This window comes from Neofelis nebulosa, chromosome 9 (assembly GCF_028018385.1).
Source record: "Neofelis nebulosa isolate mNeoNeb1 chromosome 9, mNeoNeb1.pri, whole genome shotgun sequence".
Classification (NCBI taxonomy): domain Eukaryota; kingdom Metazoa; phylum Chordata; class Mammalia; order Carnivora; family Felidae; genus Neofelis; species Neofelis nebulosa.
The window spans coordinates 77,188,070-77,210,007 of record NC_080790.1 but is presented as its reverse complement, the minus strand read 5'-3'; the positions used below and the strand labels follow the sequence as shown (position 1 = coordinate 77,210,007).

The 21,938-nt window shown below is 48.7% G+C and overlaps 2 protein-coding genes and 1 long non-coding RNA gene across 7 annotated transcripts in view; 1 reads left to right on the top strand and 2 right to left on the bottom strand.

Moving 5' to 3' along the window:
- The window catches only part of ABCG5 (ATP binding cassette subfamily G member 5), a 43,055-nt gene extending 29,517 nt beyond the window's left edge, over nt 1–13,538 (bottom strand). For 3 of the 4 annotated variants that reach the window (XM_058684266.1, XM_058684267.1, XM_058684270.1), the window contains exons 1-2: nt 2,699–3,087; nt 1,941–2,062 (exon numbers count right to left, since the gene is read on the bottom strand). In XM_058684266.1, the coding sequence (XP_058540249.1) occupies nt 1,941–2,062; nt 2,699–2,844 (268 nt within the window). In that variant the 5' untranslated portion in view covers nt 2,845–3,087. Of the gene's footprint in view, nt 1–1,940; nt 2,063–2,698; nt 3,088–13,263 lie in introns of those variants that run through there. The other variant, XM_058684269.1, reaches the window with a different exon arrangement.
- Nucleotides 3,110–21,171, top strand: ABCG8 (ATP binding cassette subfamily G member 8). 2 transcript variants are annotated; one of them, XM_058684264.1, is made up of 13 exons: nt 3,110–3,288; nt 8,941–9,042; nt 10,212–10,362; nt 12,789–13,027; nt 13,552–13,684; nt 13,786–14,055; nt 16,468–16,630; nt 16,721–16,804; nt 17,688–17,887; nt 18,334–18,410; nt 19,118–19,385; nt 20,352–20,479; nt 20,565–21,171. In XM_058684264.1, exons 1-13 carry the CDS (start codon nt 3,226–3,228, stop codon nt 20,700–20,702), a joined length of 2,016 nt encoding a protein of 671 aa, XP_058540247.1. In that variant the 5' UTR covers nt 3,110–3,225; the 3' UTR covers nt 20,703–21,171. The 2 variants fall into 2 exon arrangements, with proteins under 2 accessions (XP_058540247.1, XP_058540246.1); XM_058684263.1 differs by having other exon boundaries at nt 8,938–9,042.
- LOC131485177 (uncharacterized) lies at nt 6,299–12,790 on the bottom strand. Its single transcript, XR_009248686.1, has 3 exons — nt 12,562–12,790; nt 8,922–11,368; nt 6,299–7,341 (listed from the first exon to the last, which is right to left on the bottom strand). It is a non-coding gene; the product is annotated as an uncharacterized LOC131485177 (long non-coding RNA).
- Nucleotides 21,172–21,938: the final 767 nt, after the last annotated feature.

Here is a 21,938-nt window from a genome sequence, read left to right as displayed (position 1 = left end):
GCAGTGCAAACAAGAACTCAACCAGGAAACTCCTCTGAAGCCAGTCTGTCAGAATCTTTTACCCTGAAAGTGTATGGGATAACCTAGTGTAGTAGTGGACCCTGTAGTGTCCATGCAGATCCACTTGTCAGGGTCAATGCTGAGGAGTCAACAGCTGTGATCCCCATGGGCCATTGCCCTCAGACACAAGGATCTGCCTCTCTGGAGGCTACACCTGCCCAGAGCAATGACTGGCTGATGTAGGGACACAGAGACAAACAGTGAATTCAGCCTCAAGTGTAGATAACCCAAAATAGAGAAGGAGGATAGAGTGGGAAATGGGCACAAAGATAGCCTCAGTGAAGTGTGTAATATTTAATTCCTTAAAAAAAAGGATGTGATGAAAAAAAAAAAAGGATGTGATGAAAAGATGCTCAACATCACTCATCATCAGGAAACTACAAATCAAAACCACAATGAGATACCACCTCACACCAGTCAGAATGGCTAAAAATAACTCAGGAAACAATAGATATTGGTGAGGATGTGGAGAAAGGGGAACACTTGCAGTGTTGGTGGGAATGCATCTGATGTAGCCATTCTGGAAAACAGTGTGGAGATTCCTCAAGAAACTAAAAATAGAACTACCCTACGACCCAACAATTGCACTACTGGGAATTTATCCAAGGGATAAAAAAATGCTGATACAAAAGAGGACACATGTACCCCAATGTTTATAGCAGCACTATCAACAATAGCCAAATTATGGAAAGAGCCCAAATGTCCATCAACTGAAAAATGGATAAAGAAGATATGGTATATATATACAATGGAATATTACTCCACGATCAAAAAAAATGAAATCTTGCCATTTGCAACAACATGGATGGAATCAGAGTGTATTATGCTAAGCAAAATCAGTCAAAGAAAGACAAATATCATTTTCACTCATATGGAATTTAAGAAACAAAACAGATGAACAGAGGAGATGGGAAAGAAAAATAAGAAAAACAGAGAGAGAGAGAGAGACAAACCATAAGAGACTCTTAAATACAGAGAACTGAGGGTTGCTGGAGGGGTGATGGGTGGGGGGATGGGCTAAATGGCTGATGGGCATTCAGGAGGGCACTTGTTGGGATCAGCACTGGGTGTTATATGTGATGAATCACTAAATTCTACTCCTGAAACCATTATTACACTATATGTTGACTTGGATTTAAAAAAAAAAAGGACATGAAGCAAATACGGTATAATGTTGATGTTAAGATTTGATAAAGCCAGATGTTAATACATGAACTTTCTCTATTCTCTACTCTTGACTGTATATTTGAAATGCATCATAAAAAACAAAACAAAACAATGGATATGGGGCTAAGTGGGTATCTTTGTGCTTAATTTTTTTCCTGCCCCTGAGCACAGTATAAAAATCAGGGAAATTGTGTTTACTGGGTACTTCTACATGCCAGGTACCATGTTAGGGGCTTTCCATACTTTGAAATATGAACTAACTAATATGTTAGGCAGGACTTTATTTTTTTTAAGTTGATTTATTTTGAGAGAGAGACAGAGAGAGAGAGACAGACACTATGTGAGTGGGGGAGGGGCAGAGAGAGAAAGAGAGAGAGAGGATCCCAAGCAGGCTCTGCGCCGCCAGCACAGAGCCCAATGCAGGGCTCAAATCCATGAATCTTGAGATCATGACCTGAGCCAAAGTCGGACACTTAACCAACTGAGCCACCCAGGCTCCCCAGGAGTTTATTCTTTTCCAAGGATCTTTCTAAAGGAGTCACATTAGTACCAGATTCCATTCAGTCAGACATGTCATTTGATTTCATTCTAATACCAAACTTGTGGCCCTCTTGCTACAACTTAAACCTGTTTTCCCAATGTGTTCAAAGCAAGCCAAAGCCTTTTCTGAATGCTCACTGAGAACGTAAATTTAAAGTACTTCCCAAGCTTACCTGAGCTCCCTAAGATGCACAAGATCTGCCCACTCTCGATGTACAAGGAGACATCCTTGAGGATCTGCCTGTCCCACTGCTGCCGGCAAGATGTAAAGTCCCACCAGGGTCCAACCTGGTGACTTTAAAGGAAAGGCAGTGTGGGGTTCCTGAAGGTGCCAAACCCTTGTGCCTCAGCACTAATCCCAGTGGCTTCTGGACAGGTTCTTAAATGTGGTTGGGGTTCAGTACCTCTCTCTTAAATGTGGTTGCGGTTCAGTGCCCCTCTCTGTGGACGCTGGCAGGTAGTAACTGAGAAAGCTCATCTGTGTAAAACGCCTGCCTGGGAGCTGCTTTGAATACCAGCTCTCTTTGATCCTGTATTCCTTCACCAGGCTTCATTACAGTTTGTGTTGCAAGTATTCCCCAAGCCCTCTCCATCCCCATGGGGCAGGCTGTACACAGGGGAACACAAAGGAAGGGGTAAGAGGCCCAAAGCTCGGGCACATGGCAGAGCACAGCTGCCTCACTGTTAGAGCTTCCATGTCCTGCCATGGGCAAGAGGGGGGCCATTCACCATTGTTCATTTACCACTGGCAGCCCTTCCCCTCTCCTCTCTCCACCCTGATCCACTGAAGGAGCCCAAAGCCTCCATGTATGCTCCCCATTAGCAAGGAAAGCCAGCAGAGGGGGTGAGAGGCCCACTCGCCTCAGGCCATGACCACAAAAACAAAGCCCAGCCTCAAGTTCCCAGCAGGAAGAAGAGGCATCAACCTTACCTGACACTGTAGGAGGCATGGAGAATGCCCAGGCTGTGTCGAGGCCTTGAACAAGCTGTAGGAACCTCCTCTGGGGAGCTCTGGGGGCCACTGTTTACTTGGAGCCCCAAGGACCCCACAGAGGTCAGAGATGGGAGTTCAGTCATCGCCAAGAGGCAGAAGAGGTGAATTTTTGGGTGGCCAGACCCTTCCTGGGGGAGCCCCAACAGAGGAGTGAGCAGCACAGTGCCCTGCTTGTTCCTCACAGGGCTCTGGAGTCCCTCTCCAGACCTTTGCAGCAGCTGGACTGGGGTTTGGTAACGGATGCCATTATCTGATGTACCTTTACCCAGAGCATGTGCACTATCTTGGCAGCAGGCAGAACACACAGTCTGTGTTTGTAGGAGGGCCTGCCTGAGAGGAGTGCTGGGAGGCACAGTGAACCAGGGCCAGAGATTGCCCAACTCTGAGAAAGAGAAAACACTGGCACAGGTAGCAGCTAAGGTGAAGGAAGCTTCAGCAAAGTGGTACAGACACCGCTGGGCCCCATGGCTGAGACAGTCCCAGAAGACAGAGGGCTGCGGAACAGGGCTGCTCCCCAGGATGCCTCCGTGAGTGATGGGCAGTCACCTCAGTCATGGGGGTTGGGGGCAAATCAGACCTTTCTTTCCTCTCTCCAGAACTTTGTTTTAACTCACCACCAGGACCACGAGCAGAGGGAGAACATGGCAGCAGGACTCTACTTCCTGGGCATCAAAGGGCTGAGGGGAAGGGATTCAGGGGTCAGGGGTGGGTGGGGGGCCTCTGAGATCACTTCCTGCCCTAAGGCACACTCCTACAGGGAAATGATGTTCCTGTTTGTTACTTGGGCTGATGCAGCTTTTTCTGAATGAGACTCCAAACAGAGATATGTTCACACACACCGGGGACTCTGCAGTGTTTCCTTCATCAGTGTGTCTGTCAGGCTCAGAGTCTCAGAGGCAGTAAACTGATGACATATGATGGCAGGCAACTTTTATGGGAATATAATAACATGACCACAACAGGCAGATATAAGACCCCAGAAAGAGGTGAAAGGGACAGACAGCAAGTCAGGGGGCCAAGAGGTTGGGGTACAAGTTCTCCACCCAAGTTACATGGAGAAATGTTTACTTGAGAAATGGCCTTTGACTAAAGTAAGGATGTGGGTGGGATTTGAAGCAGGAGGCTAAACTGGAAGACAGAAAGGAAGCACCCCACCTCACCCCAGCCCACCTTTCCATCTTGCCTGCTGTGGGGAGGAGGGAGAGAAAGACAAGAAAGGTCTGCGGACTCCACACCCAAAAGGGAAGGCCACAGGCCACTTGGTCTGGTCCTCACTTGCTAGGATAGGACTTCAACCCAGTCCATTCCTAGTCTGCCCTGCAGCCATAACTAATAGCCAGCTCTGATCTGGGAACATGGCCAGCTCCTGCTGAGAAATGCCTCGTAGGAGCTGACTGCAGTGCTCACAGCCTGAACAGTATATAAAGTCAGTAATGGCTTTGGGGACATTTTCTGCCTAAAAGGCTGACAAATCAGCTACCACAGCATGGAATGCAAATAACTGCCCAAATCCAACATCTGGGAAAGCCTGCCATTTCCAATTTCCTTTTCTCCAATTCTGTAACTCAAGGTTCCAAGTGATAATCTTCCCCCAACATATATGGCACCTAGAACAAGAGGATGGATGAGGGATACATATCTTATGTCTAGTTATTTTAAAGTTATCAATCAAGCTAACAACTGTTAAGTTTCTATCTTCCTATTTTGACATACCTTCCTCACAACCTGAAAGGCCAGATGTAAGTTTAGAAATCCTAGGGCCTTTTGGAGCAGCAGCTAGAATGTGGTGGCACAGGGGAGCCAGCTTCTGGCTCCCTTCTCTGTCCCCTTCTCTGCCCACCCCTGTGCTACAGTCTGTCCCCCTTCTCTGCCCACCCCTAGTGCAACATGTGACTCACATACCCCTATGTGGTCATGCCATCCTGCCTACCCACATTCCATTCGCTCTCCACAGACAAATGCCCCTTGGGCCTGGGGTGCCTGGAGTGGCAAGTGCCCTTGGCCCACAGTCCATGGGCAGGAGTGTGGCCAGAGGAGGACTAGAGGGGCTCAGTCCTCAGGACAAAGATGTGTAAGATCTGGTCCGAGCATTTTAATAAAGGCCCAGGCTCGTCCCCTCAGCCAAGAACAAACCCTGCATGCTTTTGCACAGACACTGAGTCATCAGCACATCACTACTACTCAAGGGCATGGATTCCTCATCTTAGAACAAGGAACTTGGGCTCTGTGCTCCCTAAGTTCCCTTCTAATTTGTGCTTCTGACTCAGGCATTTGATCAGAAATTAATACAAGGAGAAATTACAATGTAGCCCAGCAGGAGCTGAACAGGTTACCTACAAATAAACCTGCTTTTGCTTTTTTGGATGTCACCTGTCAGAAATTTAAGTGATATTCTGACAGTCATACTGATTAAGATGTCAACTGAATAGATATTTAAGTATTTGAAAAATACAGAGAATTTGTCAAAACCTCAAAACCTAACAAATCCATCCTGGGAGTCAAGGAAATACTTAAAAATGGAGCAGAGGCTGTCTCCAACCCAGAAATGAATTCTCTTCCTCTGAAAGTTGTGCTGCATGTGTAGCTCCAGGAAGTCACAATCCCCCCTTTTTCTTTTTAACGTTATTTTTGAGAAAGAGAAACAGAGCACGAGCCAGGGAGGGGCAGAGAGAGAGGGAGACACAGAATCCAAAGCAGGCTCCAAGTTCTGAGTTGTCAGCACAGAGCTGGAGGCGGGGCTCAAACCCACGAACCAGGAGATCACCACCTGAGCCAAAGTCGGCTGCTTAACCAACTACAGGTGACCCAGAAGTCATGGTCCCTTGATGGCAGCTGAGGTCCCTGGCTGCCTGTGCCCAGCCTACTTAGCCTAAGATGAGGGGTACTGCCCACCCCCCAGCAACAGGGAGCACCTCTTTCCTTTTATCTGTCTTCCTATTGTGACACCTCTTTCCCCAGGGCCCCAGCATGCTCCACCTTTCCAAAGCACTTATCTGGAAAGTGGAACCCACTCAGGCATTAGGTCACCTGCACATATTGCTCCAGAGCCCAAAATGTCCAATGTCCCTTTCTTAGCTGCCCCTCCACTTGAAATATAACCTGGCCAGGTGTTAGTTCACAGAAGCAATTTCTGAGCTGAGTCATATCTTATATCAATCGACTTAATGTCCCTCCTGCAGATGTTTACTTTTTATAACCAAACAAATAAGCATCTTATGTTAGCTCAATGAGTCTCTCAGTAATTGCCAGAATTTCTGATAGTTTAATAGAATTAAATGGAGAAACTAGGCAGTATGAGTGCTAGTGGTGGAAGTGGTGAGCCTGAAATTCAGCACCTTCTGTAGCTGGCCTAAATCTCCCCCAGGAGAGATCTCCCTTTCCATCTCTGAGGGCACAGACCATCACCCCTCCTCCATCTCCATAGCCAGCTCCTGCCTTGGAGATATTGGCACTTGAGTGGCTAGGTGGGAGTACTACTCTGGAGTTCTACTCAAAGGTTCATTCTCTTAGATGGAAAACAAACTTTGAGATAGTTCAGATCAGCTGAAAAAACAGTGATCTCTTATGTACCTGCAACTTAACTACCAAGAACTGTGAAGTTCACTCCCCTCGTTCTTCCCTGTACCCTTCTCTCTTGCATTCCTCTCTATTCCACAGAGATAGTCCTTCTGCTAAAGTAGGTATTCAGGTTTCCCAGTTTCTTCTGTATAATTTAGGATCTTTATGGTAATAATTCTAACATCAGATAAGATAAGTAGCCATGGTCTGCTGTTTTCATACTGCCCTGCAATTCTGGGGAATACTCACTGATAGTTACTGTCATAGATGACCACCTGTATTGATCTTCCATTTCTGTGGTCCTTTCCAAGGACTTCTGACCTCTGCCACTACAGGGGAAGTTTGACAGAGACTTCTGGAGACTATTTTCACATAATGTAAGTCATTTTATTTTCACACAAAGCACATGTAGGCATTGTGTACACAGTATAAATATACCCTGAATGGATGCTTGAGGTCAGCCTGCTCTACACCTGGCCTATCTTGCTCCATCTTGACCACCTGTCCCATTCATTAAAATCTACGCTTTTCTGGGGCACCTGGGTAGCTCAGTTGGTTGGGCATCTGACTTTGGCTCAGGTCATGATCTCATGGTTTGTGGGTTTGAGCCCTGCATCAGGCTCTGTGCTGACAGCTCAAAGCCTGGAGCCTGCTTTGGATTCTGGGTCTCCCTCTCTGCCCCTCCCCTGCTCACATTCTGTCTCTGTCTCTCTCTCAAAAATAAACATTAAAAAAAATTTTCTTAATCTAAGTTTCTTTGCATGATGACAGATGGTAACTACACATATTGTAGTGACTTTGCAGTGTACACAAATCTTAAATTGTTGTGTTGTGCACCTGACACTAGCATAATGTTATATACCAATTTTACCTCAATAAAAAGTTTAAGTTTCTCAGAGACCATCTTTTTCACTGTCATATCCCAAACTCCAAACTTGCAGCATCATGTGGGCTCCCAATAAGTATTGGATGCTTGCTTGCTTGCTTACTTGACTGAACACATCAGTGCGTGAGTGGCAGCTCTGAGGAGGAAACATCATGGGGTCAACTGGAACTTGTTAAAAAATACACTTTTTCCTGCACTAAGAAACAAAAGGAAAAATTGTATGCATTTAAAAACGGAAACCTGAGGGGCACCTGGGTGACTCAGTCGGTTAAGTGTCTGACTTTGGCTCAGGTCATGATCTCATGGCTCGTGAGTTTGAGCCCCACGTCAGGCTCTATGAGGACAGCTCAGAGCCTGAAGCCTGCTTCAGATTCTGTCTCCCTCTCTCTCTGCCCTTCCCTGCTCATGCTCTGTCGCTCTCTCAAAAATAAACATTAAAGGGGTGCCCGGGTGGCTCAGTTGGTTTGAGTGTCTGACTTCGGCTCAGGTCATGATCTCACAGTCTGTGAGTTCGAGCCCCGTGTCGGGCTCTGTGCTGACAGCTCAGAGCCTGGAGCCTACTTCTTTCGGATTCTGTGTCTCTCTGCCCCTCCCCCGCTCATGCTCTGTCTGTCTTTCTCTCTCTCTGTCAAAAAGAAACATTAAAAAAAATAAAAATAAAATAAACATTAAAAAAAATAATAAAATAAAAATGGAAATGTTAGTAGCCAGGTTCTTCTTCTGGGGGAGCCTCAATAATTTAAATGATTGAATTGATAAAATGGAAAGAATTTAGATATGCTGGTAGCTAATACCATTCAAAGGTATCAGTGATACCACAAAACATCGATTTACTTGATGTACAAATACAACATCACACCAACAACAGCAACAAGATATTGACAATGACGATGACATAACAATGGTGCTTCTTCCAAAATCATCTTGAATGGCTTTGTTATGCAAAACTCCTCATTTAAATAAGATGCAACTTTTCTTTTTTTTTTTTTAAATTTTTTTTTTTTTTTTTTTTTTAACGTTTATTTATTTTTGAGACAGAGAGAGAGAGACAGAGCATGAACGGGGGAGGGGCAGAGAGAGAGGGAGACACAGAATCGGAAACAGGCTCCAGGCTCCGAGCCATCAGCCCAGAGCCCGACGCGGGGCTCGAACTCACGGACCGCGAGATCGTGACCTGGCTGAAGTCGGACGCTTAACCGACTGCGCCACCCAGGCGCCCCAAGATGCAACTTTTCTAAGGATTGTGTCTTCCAAATATTGAGCACTAGTTTTTTGATAGCTGCATCCCTTCACATAGCAGGTATGGGAAGTCTGTTTGGCGTCAGGAAATAGTAAGTCAGAGGCAGGGAAGAGAAAAGTTAAGGACATGCCCCAGCTAAGGTCTCCCCAAAGCATAGCAGCTCACAAAGCTCTCTCTAGTCCAGAGTCTGGGTCTCATCCACCATAGGGTGCCTGGGTTCGGGCTCCACCAATTTGGGTTGAGGTTCTCTGGAGCCAGGAGCTGTGCTAGAGGGAAGCCGCAAAGCTCCCTCTGAAGGGAAAAAAAGATTGCCCTCACTGATGCTCCTATTTTCTCAGAGCCCTTGGGCTCTATCTGCCTAAACCCTTGTTGCCAGTTCAGGATCTCAACCACACTAGCTGCTGCTAGCTCTCACCTCTTGGGTCTCCTCCCTGTTTTCTCCTAAGTCCTAAGTGGCTTTTGAAGAAGCCCCTCACCTGTCATGTTTCTCAGCAGGGCCTCCAGGACAGCTTGTTCTCCTCTGAAAATGACAACAGCCTATACTTCACCTACAGTGGCCAGTCCAACACCTTGGAGGTCCAGGATCTCAGCTACCAGGTAGAGGCATACCTGAGGATAAGGTGGGAGGAGTGGGCAGGGAAGGCCAAATGATTCCCCAAGTGGAAGGTAAGGGTGAGCCCATCCTGAGGGCCCTCTGCCAAGTTGATGCCTCACATGTTGGGTGAAAGTACCACAAGACTTCCTTCAGCTATATATACTGTAGCTGGAAGTTGAGAAGCATTAGAGAACAAGACCTCTGTTAAAACATAAAGAAATTATGTGACCCTGTTGGGGAAAAAACAAATCTCTCAAACTTTAACTTCAGATTTTGAAGTAAGTTTAGACTTTTGGGAAAGTTACAAAAATAGTACAGTTTCCATGTAACCTTTGCCCAACTTCCCCTAATGTTAACATCTTGCATACCCAGAGCAAAATAATGAAAACCAAGAAATTAACAATGCTGTGACGCTATTCACTAAACTACAGACTTTCAGGTTTCACTAAACTATAGACTTTCAGGTTTCACCAGCTTCGTGTTTTGTTATTTGTTTGCTTGCAAAGTACACTGTCCCTGGAGCTAATAAAATATCCAAAGTGCAAGGACTCCTGGCCTTTCAGAGGCTCTGAAGGACCCCCTGGTCAGATTCAAGACCCCATTTACCAGACCTCCTTGGGGGTAGACCCCTGGCAGTTCAGATGGAATACGCTGGGGGGGCAGAATGGTAAACTTCAGAGGCCCAACTCTGGCTTCCTGTGAATGTGAATTAGGACAAGCTAATGAGCCTCACCATAAGCATTTTCTGTTCTGCCACTTGTTAGCTGTGTGACCTTGAACAAGTAACTGCTCTGAGCCTCACCTGTAAAAACAGTGATTATAATGGTACCTATGTTATAGGTCTGCAAGGAGGACTGAATGGGATAATAAATAGAGATTTACACAATGCCTTGCATGTAATAAACATTTAACAAATCATTAGTAAATTATCATTAACTGAAAAACTGAAAACATTGTTTTGCTTTGTTTTTGTTTCCATTCTGCTATTACACATGCTTCCCATGTCTTAACTTCAGACTTGGAAATGGCAGCTTCAGGTTCTCAGCATGGTAGGTGGGGGCCCCTCAGGCCTTTTGTGCAACAGCAGGAGGATGTCTCCTGTACAGTTGAACAGAAGTTGCTGAAACCCTCTATTCCGCCCTCTGAAGAACCTTGCAATATCTCCCCACAGGTGGACATGGACTCCCAGGTGCCCTGGTTTGAGAAGCTGGCTCAGTTCAAGATGCCTTGGGCATCTCACAAGGATTCTTGTGAGCTGGGCATCCAAAATCTGAGCTTCAAAGTGAGGAGTGGGCAGATGCTGGCCATCATAGGGAGCTCAGGTACCATTAAGGGCAAACAGTGAGGCGATGGGTTCTGTCTCTTCTGGAATGCAGAATGGTCCCTCAGACAGATGGATGCTTCTCACAGAATTCTTTGCTGACTAGTAGAATAACCACAGCAGAGTGGGTGAGAAGCACAGGTTCTGGGTCAGGTGGACCTGGGTTCAAATCCCAGTTCAAGTCCCTCCATTTAGTAGCTGTCAGATAGCTGCCACCATTATGAATCATGAGTGTGCCTCTTGAAGCTGCATCCAGAGCAAAAACCTTTGTAAGATCTTCAGAATTGAATGTTCTTCTCAGGGGACTCTTCCATGCCAGGGGCATTCATTCACTCTTCTCCCACAACCTGGTAGGCACAGCACCCACCACAGCTCCCACTTCTTCGAGAGTCCCTCCAAGTCTTAGTGCAGCCTTCAACCATCTGCAAAGATCCAGAATCTTGGAGTGCCTCAGAGTGACTTCTGCAAGCCAAACTTAAAATTATGCAATGCTAAAGCTGAAAGGGGTCTTGGAGAATGGTGTTCACTCTCTCCACTGTATTATTTCTTTCTCCTTACCAGTCTGGAAGCCTCTTTAATGGAGGGTTTTTAAGTTATCTGGTCCTCAATATTTCTAGAGTGTCCTCCTGTCCCCCGCCCCAACATATGAACACCTTCATTTAACAGATGGGGAGACTAAAGTCTAGACAAAGTGAGTGATTCACCTAAGGGCATACATTTAATGCAGAGCTGGAACTAGAACTTTGGTCTTCTGATTCTCATATCAAGGTGTTTCTCTTTTAGATGGTGTTAGACAGAACACTTTATTCTTTTTGATTAATCATTTCCAGAAGTAAAGATTACTGAACTTTTGAACATCTCCAATTTTTTAGTCTTCTGATAAGAAAATTCTGTTTATTGTCTAACCAAAGATCAAACAAGATAATGTATGTCAATGCACTTTGTAACTGAAATAACACCACAGGTCAAGTCCTGCCCACTTTTGGCTCTGCCTCTGCAATTCTTATCTAAAAAAGAAAACAGACACTTCAGAAGCCAATTTTGTTTTTGTTTGTAACTCCTGGTGGCTTTTCCTGTTATATTTGCTTTTCTTCATGAACTGAGAATCTGGGAGATACACGGGCCTTCCAAGGCACCTCCATAAAGCCTAAGAGTCCCCACAATTTATACTCGCTACACATGACCCTGCAGGTGTTAGCATCCCTGAGGCAAGTGAAGTTTGGAGAGGCTGAGCAGTCTCCAGGACTCTTGACTCTAGGTTCAGTGTTGTTTAGCTTCAGGTTTACTTGACTGAATTTATTTAAATGATTTCTTAGAAACACTTATCAATTAGGGCACCTGGGTGGCTCAGTCAGTTCTAAGCATCTGCTCTTGGTTTTGGGTCAGGCGATGATCTCATGGTTTGTGAGTTCGAGCCCCACATCAGGCTCTGCACCACTAGCGTGGAGCCTGCTTGGGATTCTCTCTCTCTCTCTCTCTCCCTCTCTCACTGTCCCTCCTGTGCTCTCTTTCTTCTTCTCTCTCAAAATAAACTTTTTTTTAAAAAGAAACACTTAACCGGGTGCCTGGGTGGCTCAGTCGGTTAAGCGTCCGACTTCAGCTCAGGTCACGATCTCGCAGTCCGTGAGTTCCAGCCCTGCGTCGGGCTCTGGGCTGATGGCTCAGAGCCTGGAGCCTGCTTCCGATTCTGTGTCTCCCTCTCTCTCTGCCCCTCCCCCATTCATGCTCTGTCTCTCTCTGTCTCAAAAATAAACGTTAAAAAAAAATTTTTTTTTTAATAAAAAAAAAAAAGAAACACTTATCAATTATACTTCCTGAGGCTTAACAAAGAATAAAACAAATTATGAAGACTCATCATAATTTATAATAAATCCAAACAGCCTCAGGCATTTTGGCTGCTTCTGTAGAATCAGCAGTAGTGGCAGCAGTGTTTGCCAATGAAGGAGTTTACGGAACTGGAGGTTCCAGCCAACTGAATGCCTTTGGTGTTCTCTCCTGATTCATGGAAGGTCTCTCCAGTTGCACTAGGTGGTCTCCACAGCAAAGGCCACCCACACCTCTCCTAAAGTGCTGTTTAGGAGAGTGGACTTCCCACTTGGACTGGGAACCCCAGTGTCCCTGTGAATACTGACAAAGTCCCCTGCCATCTCAGAGCCTGGATCCACTAGTTGAGCGGCTTGAACCGCCGACATTAATGTACCTCCAGCTCCCCAAAGGTGCTCAAGTTGGCTGCAGGTGAAAGCCCTGGAGCTCCAGGTGCTGAGGCTGACCCATCCGGGTCCAAGAGCTGTGCCACTTTCTCTAGGGCCTTGGTCACTTCTGAAAGGACAGAGAAGTCCAAGGTGGCTGAAAGAGTGTGCGGGCAGTCAGGGCTTCCAGGCTAGCGCCCGCAGCTCTGCTCTCAGGAGGTCTCTGGTGGCTTCACAGGGTGTGGGAGAGCTTCTTTGCTGGACGTGATCACCGGGAGAGGCCACAGCGGCAAAATTAAGTCAGGTCAAATCTGGATCAACGGGCAGCCCAGCACGCCTCAGCTCGTGAGGAAGTATGTGGCCCACGTGCGCCAGCACGACCACCTGCTCCCCAACCTAACCGTCCGCGAGACCCTGGCTTTTGTTGCCCAGCTACGCCTGCCCAGAACCTTCTCCCAGGCCCAGCGTGACAAAAGGGTAACTGCCTGACCCCGGTGACCCCAAGAAGCCATGACATCCTTCCCCTTGTCGACCTTCCCCCCCCCCCTGCCTCAGGGCCCAGTCACAGGTCAACTCTGAGCAGCCCAGCTCGCCATCCTTCCATCGGTACCCTGCCCTCTGTCCGCCTTTAAACCCCACATCCTTCTGTAAGCCGCCTACGCCCTGGCCGGGTCCCTTCACCACACAGGACAAAACGTGAGAGGAGTGTCTACCTGTTTTCCGGTCCTCCGTGTGGGCAGAGTGCCCTGCTGTCCTGTCCCCAGGTCGCGGCCAGGTTCCCAACATGGCGCCGCCCTCGGCGCGTGAGAGCCACTCAGGATATGCAGAAAAAATGCAGGAGCAAACACTGCATGGGGCAGCGAAGGCTACAGCACAAACCCACCCGGAGGGGGTGGGGCGGGGGGCAAGGGTGGGCAGCCGCTTTCTCCTCCAGGACAGCACCCACGTAACCCGGAGAGAGGCGGGCAGCGCAGCGCCTAAACCTACGTCCTCCCGCGCAGGTGGACGACGTGATTGCGGAGCTGCGCCTGCGCCAGTGCGCCCACACGCGCGTGGGCAACGCGTACGTGCGGGGCGTGTCGGGAGGCGAGCGGCGCAGAGTCAGCATCGCGGTGCAGCTCCTGTGGAACCCAGGTGAGGGGGCGGGGAGGAGGGTGGACAGAGGCGCGCCCGTGGCTTGGCTCCCACCAGCCACAGTCCTGCCGGCTCACTAGGCCCCTGTCTCCGCTGGGAAGGAATCCTCATTCTGGATGAGCCCACCTCCGGCCTCGACAGCTTCACGGCCCACAACCTGGTGAAAACGCTGTACCGCCTGGCCAAAGGCAACCGGTTGGTGCTCATCTCCCTCCACCAGCCTCGGTCTGACATTTTCAGGCTTTTTGATTTGGTCCTCCTGATGACGTCCGGTACCACCATCTACTTGGGGGCAGCCCAGCACATGGTGCAGTATTTCACAGCCATCGGCCACCCCTGTCCTCGCTACAGCAACCCTGCAGACTTCTATGGTGAGCCCCCAAGCAGCGCCCCCCCTCCCCCACTCCACCCTCCCCCCACCCTGAAGCTCCAGCAGGGCCTGATGGAGAGCTTCAGGAGGGAAGCTGTCAGAGGTTTCAGGGGAGTAGGATATAGGAGCAGGGCGGCCCAGCGGGCTGGAGAATGTGTGTCACTTTGCCAAGTATCAAATACTAGAAACAAGGGCCCAAGAAAATCCAGCTTCTGACATAGCCACTCGTGTGTGCATGATAAGAAACCTGTGAGTTCCAAAGTGGGTGGTGGGGGTATAGAATTAAAGAGGGTTTGGGTCAATTTTCTAGAATTGTGGTCTTTATTCAGACTCTTTAGGGAAATTTAGGATACCTAAGGTTAGGAGGCCACCAGGAAATCTTCAAGCTGTGCCCTGGTGCCCCCACAGAGGCAGGGAGCCTGAAAGCACTGCATGGTGGAGGGACCCCAGGGCCTGGAGAGTTCAGGGCCTTTTGGAGGTCTTGGTCAATGAGGCACTAGGTCTGAAAATTGCTTTGTCACCCCCAGAAAGGCCTTCCTGCTGAGGGTCCTGAGCCCTCCATCATATAGCCCTCAGGGAAAGCGTAAGCTAGTTCCTGGAGAGATAGTTCCTTCATTCCTGGAGAGATAGTTGCCTTTACAGGTGTGTGACCCGAAAGCAGATCCCTGGACCCTGAATGCTGAGGCGTGCCATGGCTGCTGGCCAGGCCACACAGCTTTACCAGGGCGGCTGGGGGGAAGGGGCGGGGAGACAGTAGCTGTGGCTTGTCCAATATGCCACCTGGAGCCCCAGCCTTCCTCCCAAGATGGCCCAGTGTAGCAAGGCCTCACCAGTAACCATGACAACAGGGACCATGTCCTTGAGGGCAGACATTGGGCCCAAAGGCACCAAGCTACAGAGGGTGTCCCTTTGACTCTCACAGCCCTGTCAGGCCAAGGTCATTTCCATCCATACAGATGAGAAGACGGAAGTCTGAAGAGTTAAACCTTTGGCAGAGAATTTGTAAGACGCAGAACTGGGACTCCCAGCCAGTGTGTCCAGCCCCCAACTTGACGCCTGGCCCTGGGCCCACATCCTCCTGTCAGCATCCAGTGCTCTTCCCCACCCCAGGGGGACTCTCTTCAGTCTGCCAGCCCTTGCCCTGTGCACTCACAGCGTGTGAACTCACATAGAGGTCACCCTCCCTCCCACTGCTCAGGAGCCAGCTTGGCTTCCTGGCAGCGTATCATCCTGAGGCTAGCCGTTTCCAGATAAAGGGGGCAGAGGGCATCTGTCAACCTGGCCACGGGAGCAACATGCGGTAACTCCAGAGCGGGGTTACCAGAAGTCAAATGCCTAGAAAAGACCTGAACAGAAGTTTTTCTTTATTTTATATTTTTATCACTTTTGGTGGGGGGCTCTTGCCTACCACCTACCAATCTGGGGTATAGGGCCTGGCAGTACCCAGAGAATCTGGTGTTCTGGTCTACAGCCCTGCACACCGAGGAGGCATATTGCATTTTACAAGACCGCTCCTAGACATTATCCTGCCATGGGACATGTCATGAAAATGGTAGGAAGGAAGAGACAGAGGTTAAGAGGAGAAATGGAGGGAGGTGAGCCACCCTCCAGCCTGCAGTGAGGCTGGGTTCAGGAGGGTCCTGGTGGTGACTGGGTGGATGTGCCTTTCTGACATCGCAGGAGCCCCATGAGAGTAGAGCTGTGGCTGGGACTACCAGATGCTCCCCACAAGTAACACAGAGGTGGATGCACAGCAGCCTGGTTCTCCAGCTGGTCATGCCAGCTCCTTCCCCTGGAGGGCGGTGACAACTCTGCTTAGAGTTGGCCAGACATTGGCAACCTCCAGCCAAAACATTCTCCCCTTCTAGACAGGTTGCTTAGGGAGCCAAATTACTAATCTACAGTGAGAACTAGAATTTCCCAGTGCCCAGACTTCCCAGCTGTCCTATGGCCAGCCTCCCTTCCCCTCATGGGTAGAAGGCACACCTGGAAGGCTGAGTCCCTGTCACAAGCTTTAATGGCTTGAGCTGGAGTCAAGGCATAACTGTGCCATGACCTTTGGCTCCAAAGGCCCAGTGCGTCCTGTCCTGTCCTAGGGATGTCCCCATAATGAGCCTGGGTGTTGGGATGGAGGCCAGGGCCCACAGGGCCTCTGCTGTTGCCTTTTCCCTGAAGCAGGCTTTCCCCTGAAGTGGATGTGGCTAGGCCCAGCACGGGGGAGGCCAGCCCTGGGTATCTCTCTGCCTCTCTCTGCTTTTCCCATCACTTCATGGTCTACCCTCACAGGGTGGGGAGCATGTCCCAGAACCTCCAAGGGCTGACCAGTGTTGTGAGCTGGCCTTGCAGTGAGCTCCTCACCTGTGAGCAGGTGCAGAGACCTGGCCACACATGGCCCCACATCCTCTACTTACAGTGGACTTGACTAGCATCGACAGGCGAAGCAGAGAACAGGAAGTGGCCACCAGGGAGAAGGCTTGGTCCCTTGCAGCCGTGTTCCGAGAAAAAGTTCGTGGCTTCGATGACTTTCTGTGGAGAGCGGAGGCAAAGGAGCTGGGTGAGAGCACTTGCCTGGAGAGGTAAGGCAGGCCAGGGCGGCTCTGGGTGGAGAGCTCCTTGCAGAAGGCAGCCACCCCCCATGTCCCATGACACCCTCTGCCTCTTGACAGCCAGGCCCTCCCCCAGGACACTCACCAGCCCCTGACTTCCGCTGAGCTGCCTGGCCCTGTGCAGCAGTTTACCATGCTGATCCGGTAATTATCTGCCATTTCACACCTCCCCTACCCCAGACCTCTTTATTGTGTCAAATTAAGCCCTTTCTATCTAAAGTGAATTTGAAGGAGAGAGCAAAAGGTAGAATTTTTAAAAACCAGTATCGTCAAGACTAGCACTAGCTCTCTCTGTATAATACAGAACACTCCTGTTACTTTTATTCTTTAAACAAAATCAAAATGTTCTTACTGGTTGAATGATTGTAGAAATTACATAGGATCATTATGAAAAATTCAGACAATACAGGAGAACCTCAGTGGAAGGAGAAGGTCAGCCTTGACCTGTTAGGCCAGCCCTCAGAGTAAACGAGACCCAAGTGTTTGGTGGGTGATATTCCCATGCACACAAGCATTGTAATTCATAAATGGGATCATACTCTGCATATGGTTCTGTAACCATTTTTTTGTTTTTGGTTGCACATAGAATAGGCCTGTACCTGTTACCCGGTTAGGTCTTCCTCAGCATTCCAATCTAGCCACAATTCATTTTCCTGCAAACTGTATATTGATGGTCAGATTTTTTTCAGGCTTATGCTATGACAAGTAACACTGCAACAAACATCCTTGTAGGTGCATCTTTACACACGTGATTGGTTATTTCCTTAAGATAATGTGTTTAAGTAAAATTGCAAGGCTGATACACTGACAGTAAAGTAACAATTGTTTATTATGCACATACGGTGAGACAGATGCTTTCATCCACGATCTCATTTGAGCCTCAGAATCCTTGCGAGGGGGGTACTGCTGTTCCCCCATTTTATGAGAGAGTAAAGTGAGGCTTTCATCCCTGCATAGACGGAAGGGCATTGCTAGTGTCACGGGGCTGGTGTATGTTATTCCCTTGGCACCTCTTTTGTTTTTTAAGTCGTCAGATTTTCAACGATTTCCGAGACCTGCCAACTCTCCTCATCCATGCAGCAGAGGCCTGCCTGATGTCCCTGGTCATTGGGTTCCTCTATTATGGCCATGGGGCCATCAAGCTCTCCTTTATGGACACAGCTGCCCTCTTGTTCATGATTGGAGCTCTTATCCCTTTCAACGTGATTCTGGATGTCATATCCAAATGTGAGTGTGCCTTACGCTCTCTGTGACCCACACCCGGAGCAACCAGAGGACACGGTGGTACTCACCCCTCTGAGCTGGTCCAAGGCTGACCTCTGTTCCTCCAAACTCCTGGGGAGAATGGGTTTGCTGACTGTTTTTACCATGATTGTGAAATAAAAGAAGATGATGATTTTTAAGGTTCGCACATTAATATTAGTATGCAAATGAACACAGATTGCCAAGCAGTCTTAGACATTCCTATAATAGCGGGATTTATATTTGACAGCAGTTCATAAGTTACAGAATTACAAACACCTTAAATTAGGATGGTTTCACTCTGCCTGGTTTTTAAAAATAGGAGACATTTAGGCCACAGGAATATTTACAATTGTACTAAAAGAGACTCAAAAACAGAAACACTGAAAATTAATGTCACTTTTTCATTCTCCTTTTCTCCCCCTTTTTAGGTCACTCAGAGAGGGCAATGCTTTACTATGAACTAGAAGACGGGCTGTACACTGCTGGTCCATATTTCTTTACCAAGGTGACTGGTCAGGGCTGAGAGCAAGTTACCAGGTGGGGGTGCAGGGACAGAGAAAGCTACACTGCATTGTACAGAAGCTCCAGAGTAGTATTTTGCTGAACCAGGGGCCATGCATCATCTATGGTTGCTGCTGTCATGTTCCCTAGGGGGTTACAGAGACTTGCTATTTTTTAAACATTTACCCGAAGACCAGGACTGTAGACCAAGAGTGACACTTTCCTGGTCAGCAGAAATCTGAAAAAAGAAAAGATGGGAAACATCCAGCATACTTTACCTCTCCAGTCTCCCCACATCTCCAGGAAGCAGGTCAGCAGGTGTTACTGTACTTATTTCCAGGAAGTGGAGGCTCAGAGATGTTATGCGGCTGTCTCAAAGCCCCACAGCTATTTGGTCTGGGCAGGCAGGGTGGGGACTTTGAAACAGGAGAATAGATACACAACTGCCATTTTCACCAGGCCACGCTGCTTCTGCGGGGGAAACTGTTCTGAACTCTCCCAGATGGAGCACGTGGCATCTGCAGTGGGAAACCAGCAGTGAGCTCATGTTCCAGGGTCCCATGGGCCCCTCACGGGCCCTCCTGCTGCAGTCTGGCTATTAGCAGGAGGGAAGGTTGACATCCTTGAGGGTTACACTATCTTCAAACATTTAAAGAACAATTGGCAATGAAGGCATTAGCTCCACGTCCTTGCAAGGGCTATTCTTTGCAGATCTTAGGGGAGCTTCCAGAGCACTGTGTCTACATCACAATCTATGGGATGCCCATCTACTGGCTGGCTAACCTGCGCCCGGGCCTGGAGCCCTTTCTACTGCACTTCCTGCTGGTGTGGCTGGTGGTCTTCTGCTGCAGGATCATGGCCCTGGGTGCCGCTGCCCTGCTCCCCACATTTCATACATCCTCCTTCTTTGGAAATGCTCTCTACAACTCCTTCTACCTCACCGGGGGCTTCATGATAAGCTTGGATAACCTGTGGATAGGTAAGGCGTGCTCCCCTCCCCTGGTCAAGCTTTTTGAGGCCTTCCGGGGTTGGATGAAGCCTATATTCACTTGGGGATGAGGACTCATCACTTAGATCCATTTAAAGCTTGGTTTTTCTGGGAGCAGGTGTCCTTGCCAACTGTCCTGCGTGTCAAAGGAATGTCTCCATGAGAGGGTGCAGATGGCACCTTCTCATATCCCTCAGCTGACACTTGGAGGCCACCCTTGACTCTCACTCTCCACATTCACCTGGGAGTCAGGTCAATTCTGCCTCCCACATCTTTCTCAGATGTCGCCTTGCCTGATCTCCCCCAGCCCTGGCCTTACTGTCTGGTGTCAGACCACAGCTATGGTCTCTGTGACCCTGATCCTTCCACATCCCTCTCGACCCTTGCCCATGGAAAGGGCTTTTTGTAAGGTGGAAATCCATGTTGCTGCTTTGCTTGAGTCCTCTAGTTAGGGCTGCTGACTCTCCCCTGCCTCCACCTAGCTCTTCTGAAGTCCCCAACACCCTCTATGCACTCACATCTGAGCCTGTGAGGCTCTTCTCTGTGGGGCGCCATTCCCCCATTTCCATAGCTGCTCTCTTCTGCCAGGCCTTTCCTGACCATTCGGGCCAAGTTTGTTCCTTCCTCCTACTCCTAGCTCTGTGATACCACCATTGGGTCAGGGCACAGACTCAGAAATGTCCGTTGTACCTCCATGGAGCTGAGAACATGCTGGGACATTTAATAAGTTACTCTCTCAAATTGTTACCAATCAAACGTGTGGTGACTCCTGTAGCCACTTGGCCCTTCTGTCCCAATCCATGTCCCAAGCTGCCCCTCTTGCCGTTTTGCCCTCTCCCTGCCCTCCTGCTCCCTCAGGGACCTTGCTGCCCTTGTGTAAGAGCCCCATCTCCAGGAGTGTTTCCCAGGGAGCAGGTGGTTAGCCTGTGTGAATAACATGAGTCTCGCTATTTTCAGTGCCCGCTTGGATTTCCAAAGTCTCCTTCCTCCGCTGGTGTTTTGAAGGGCTGATGCAGATTCAGTTTAAAGGGCACACTTACCACATGGCCGTCGGCAACCTCACCATCCCTATCCGGGGAGACGTAGTAAGTAGCTGAGGCCTTCGACTCTAAAAAGATAACATTCATCTGAACGTCTTCACAGTGGGTTTACTGATATCTGTGTCCCCAGATCCTCAGCTCCATGGGCCTGAACTCATACCCGCTGTACATCATCTACTTCATCCTTATTGGCATCAGTGGTGGCTTTGTGATCCTGTACTATGTGGCCCTGAGATTCATCAAACAGAAGTCCAGTCAAGACTGGTGATTCATGCCCAGACTGCTGCTTGCTGGTGGGGACTCTAGAAGACCCTTCAACTGCACTCCTTTCCTTCCTCCCAAGGAGCCCCATCCCGGGCACCAGGAGGACAGCACAGGGAGCTCAGCTACACCAGCCCTCAATGTGCAGTGGCACAGGCTGGCCACAGGATGGCAGTAGAATAAAGACAGTGGAAGGAGATTTCTGATCACTGGCCAGAGCTTGCGATTTCTGGGAATGAAAACCATACTTGGGGACATCTACAATGTTGCTAATTTATTTCCTTTTCGTATGTATTTATATAGGCAACTCAGTGCAAGATGGGAGCGAGTTAGGAATGAATTGAGTAGGCTGTGTGGGAACTGGTAGGATCCATAGGAATCAATAACAATGCCTAGCAAAATGTTTGGCCTCGTCTTCCAGGATCCTCAAACTCTGTGTTAAGTCACTCTCAATACAGAAGATGACCTAAAACATACCGGTGAGATGCCATTCTTTTTGTGTGGGATCATGGGCTCCAAAAGCCAAACTGAACAATTAAAGATTTATTGAACATCTGATCTATACCAGGGACAGCTCAAAACACTTATGTGGAGGAGTATCCTAGAATTCTCAACCCTTTGAGGGGTCGTATCCCATTTTATAGATGAGGAAACTGAGGCAAAAATTCAGTTTGCTAGGTAAGGTCACATGGCTACTATGTGGTAGAGTCCAATGTGGGGGTTGGAAAGCCTTGGAGGCCTTTAGGAGTTGGAGGGCAAGAGGCAAGTCCTGAGCCACTGTAAGGCTTGGAAATTCTAAGAAGGCTCTAAAAGATGAAGATGGTTGTAGAGGCTGTGTGAGCTCAGCCAGGCCTCTCAGAGTTGCCTCTCACTGGCCCTGGCTGGGTCTGAGGACCAGTGTTGAACCTTTCACAGTGGCCAGGGTACGGGATAGATGACACCCAGGTTACGTGCTTCGTTGCCTGGGCACTGAGGACCATCTGATCCAAAACAGGAACACCAAGGGGAGCAGATTGTTCCCAAAGGAAACACCACAGTCTGGGACCAAAAAAGGGAGGAAGGTGAGTGGGAGGCAAATAGTAAATGTTCACCCCAGGTTTCCTTGGGCCCTTACTACTAACTGCTCTGGACAGGCAGCATGGGTCTTAACCTCAGAGCTGCTCCGACAGGTAGAAGCTCACACTCTACCTAGACCTCCTGAATCCAAATCTGCATTTTAGGAAAATCCCCAGGTGGTTTATGT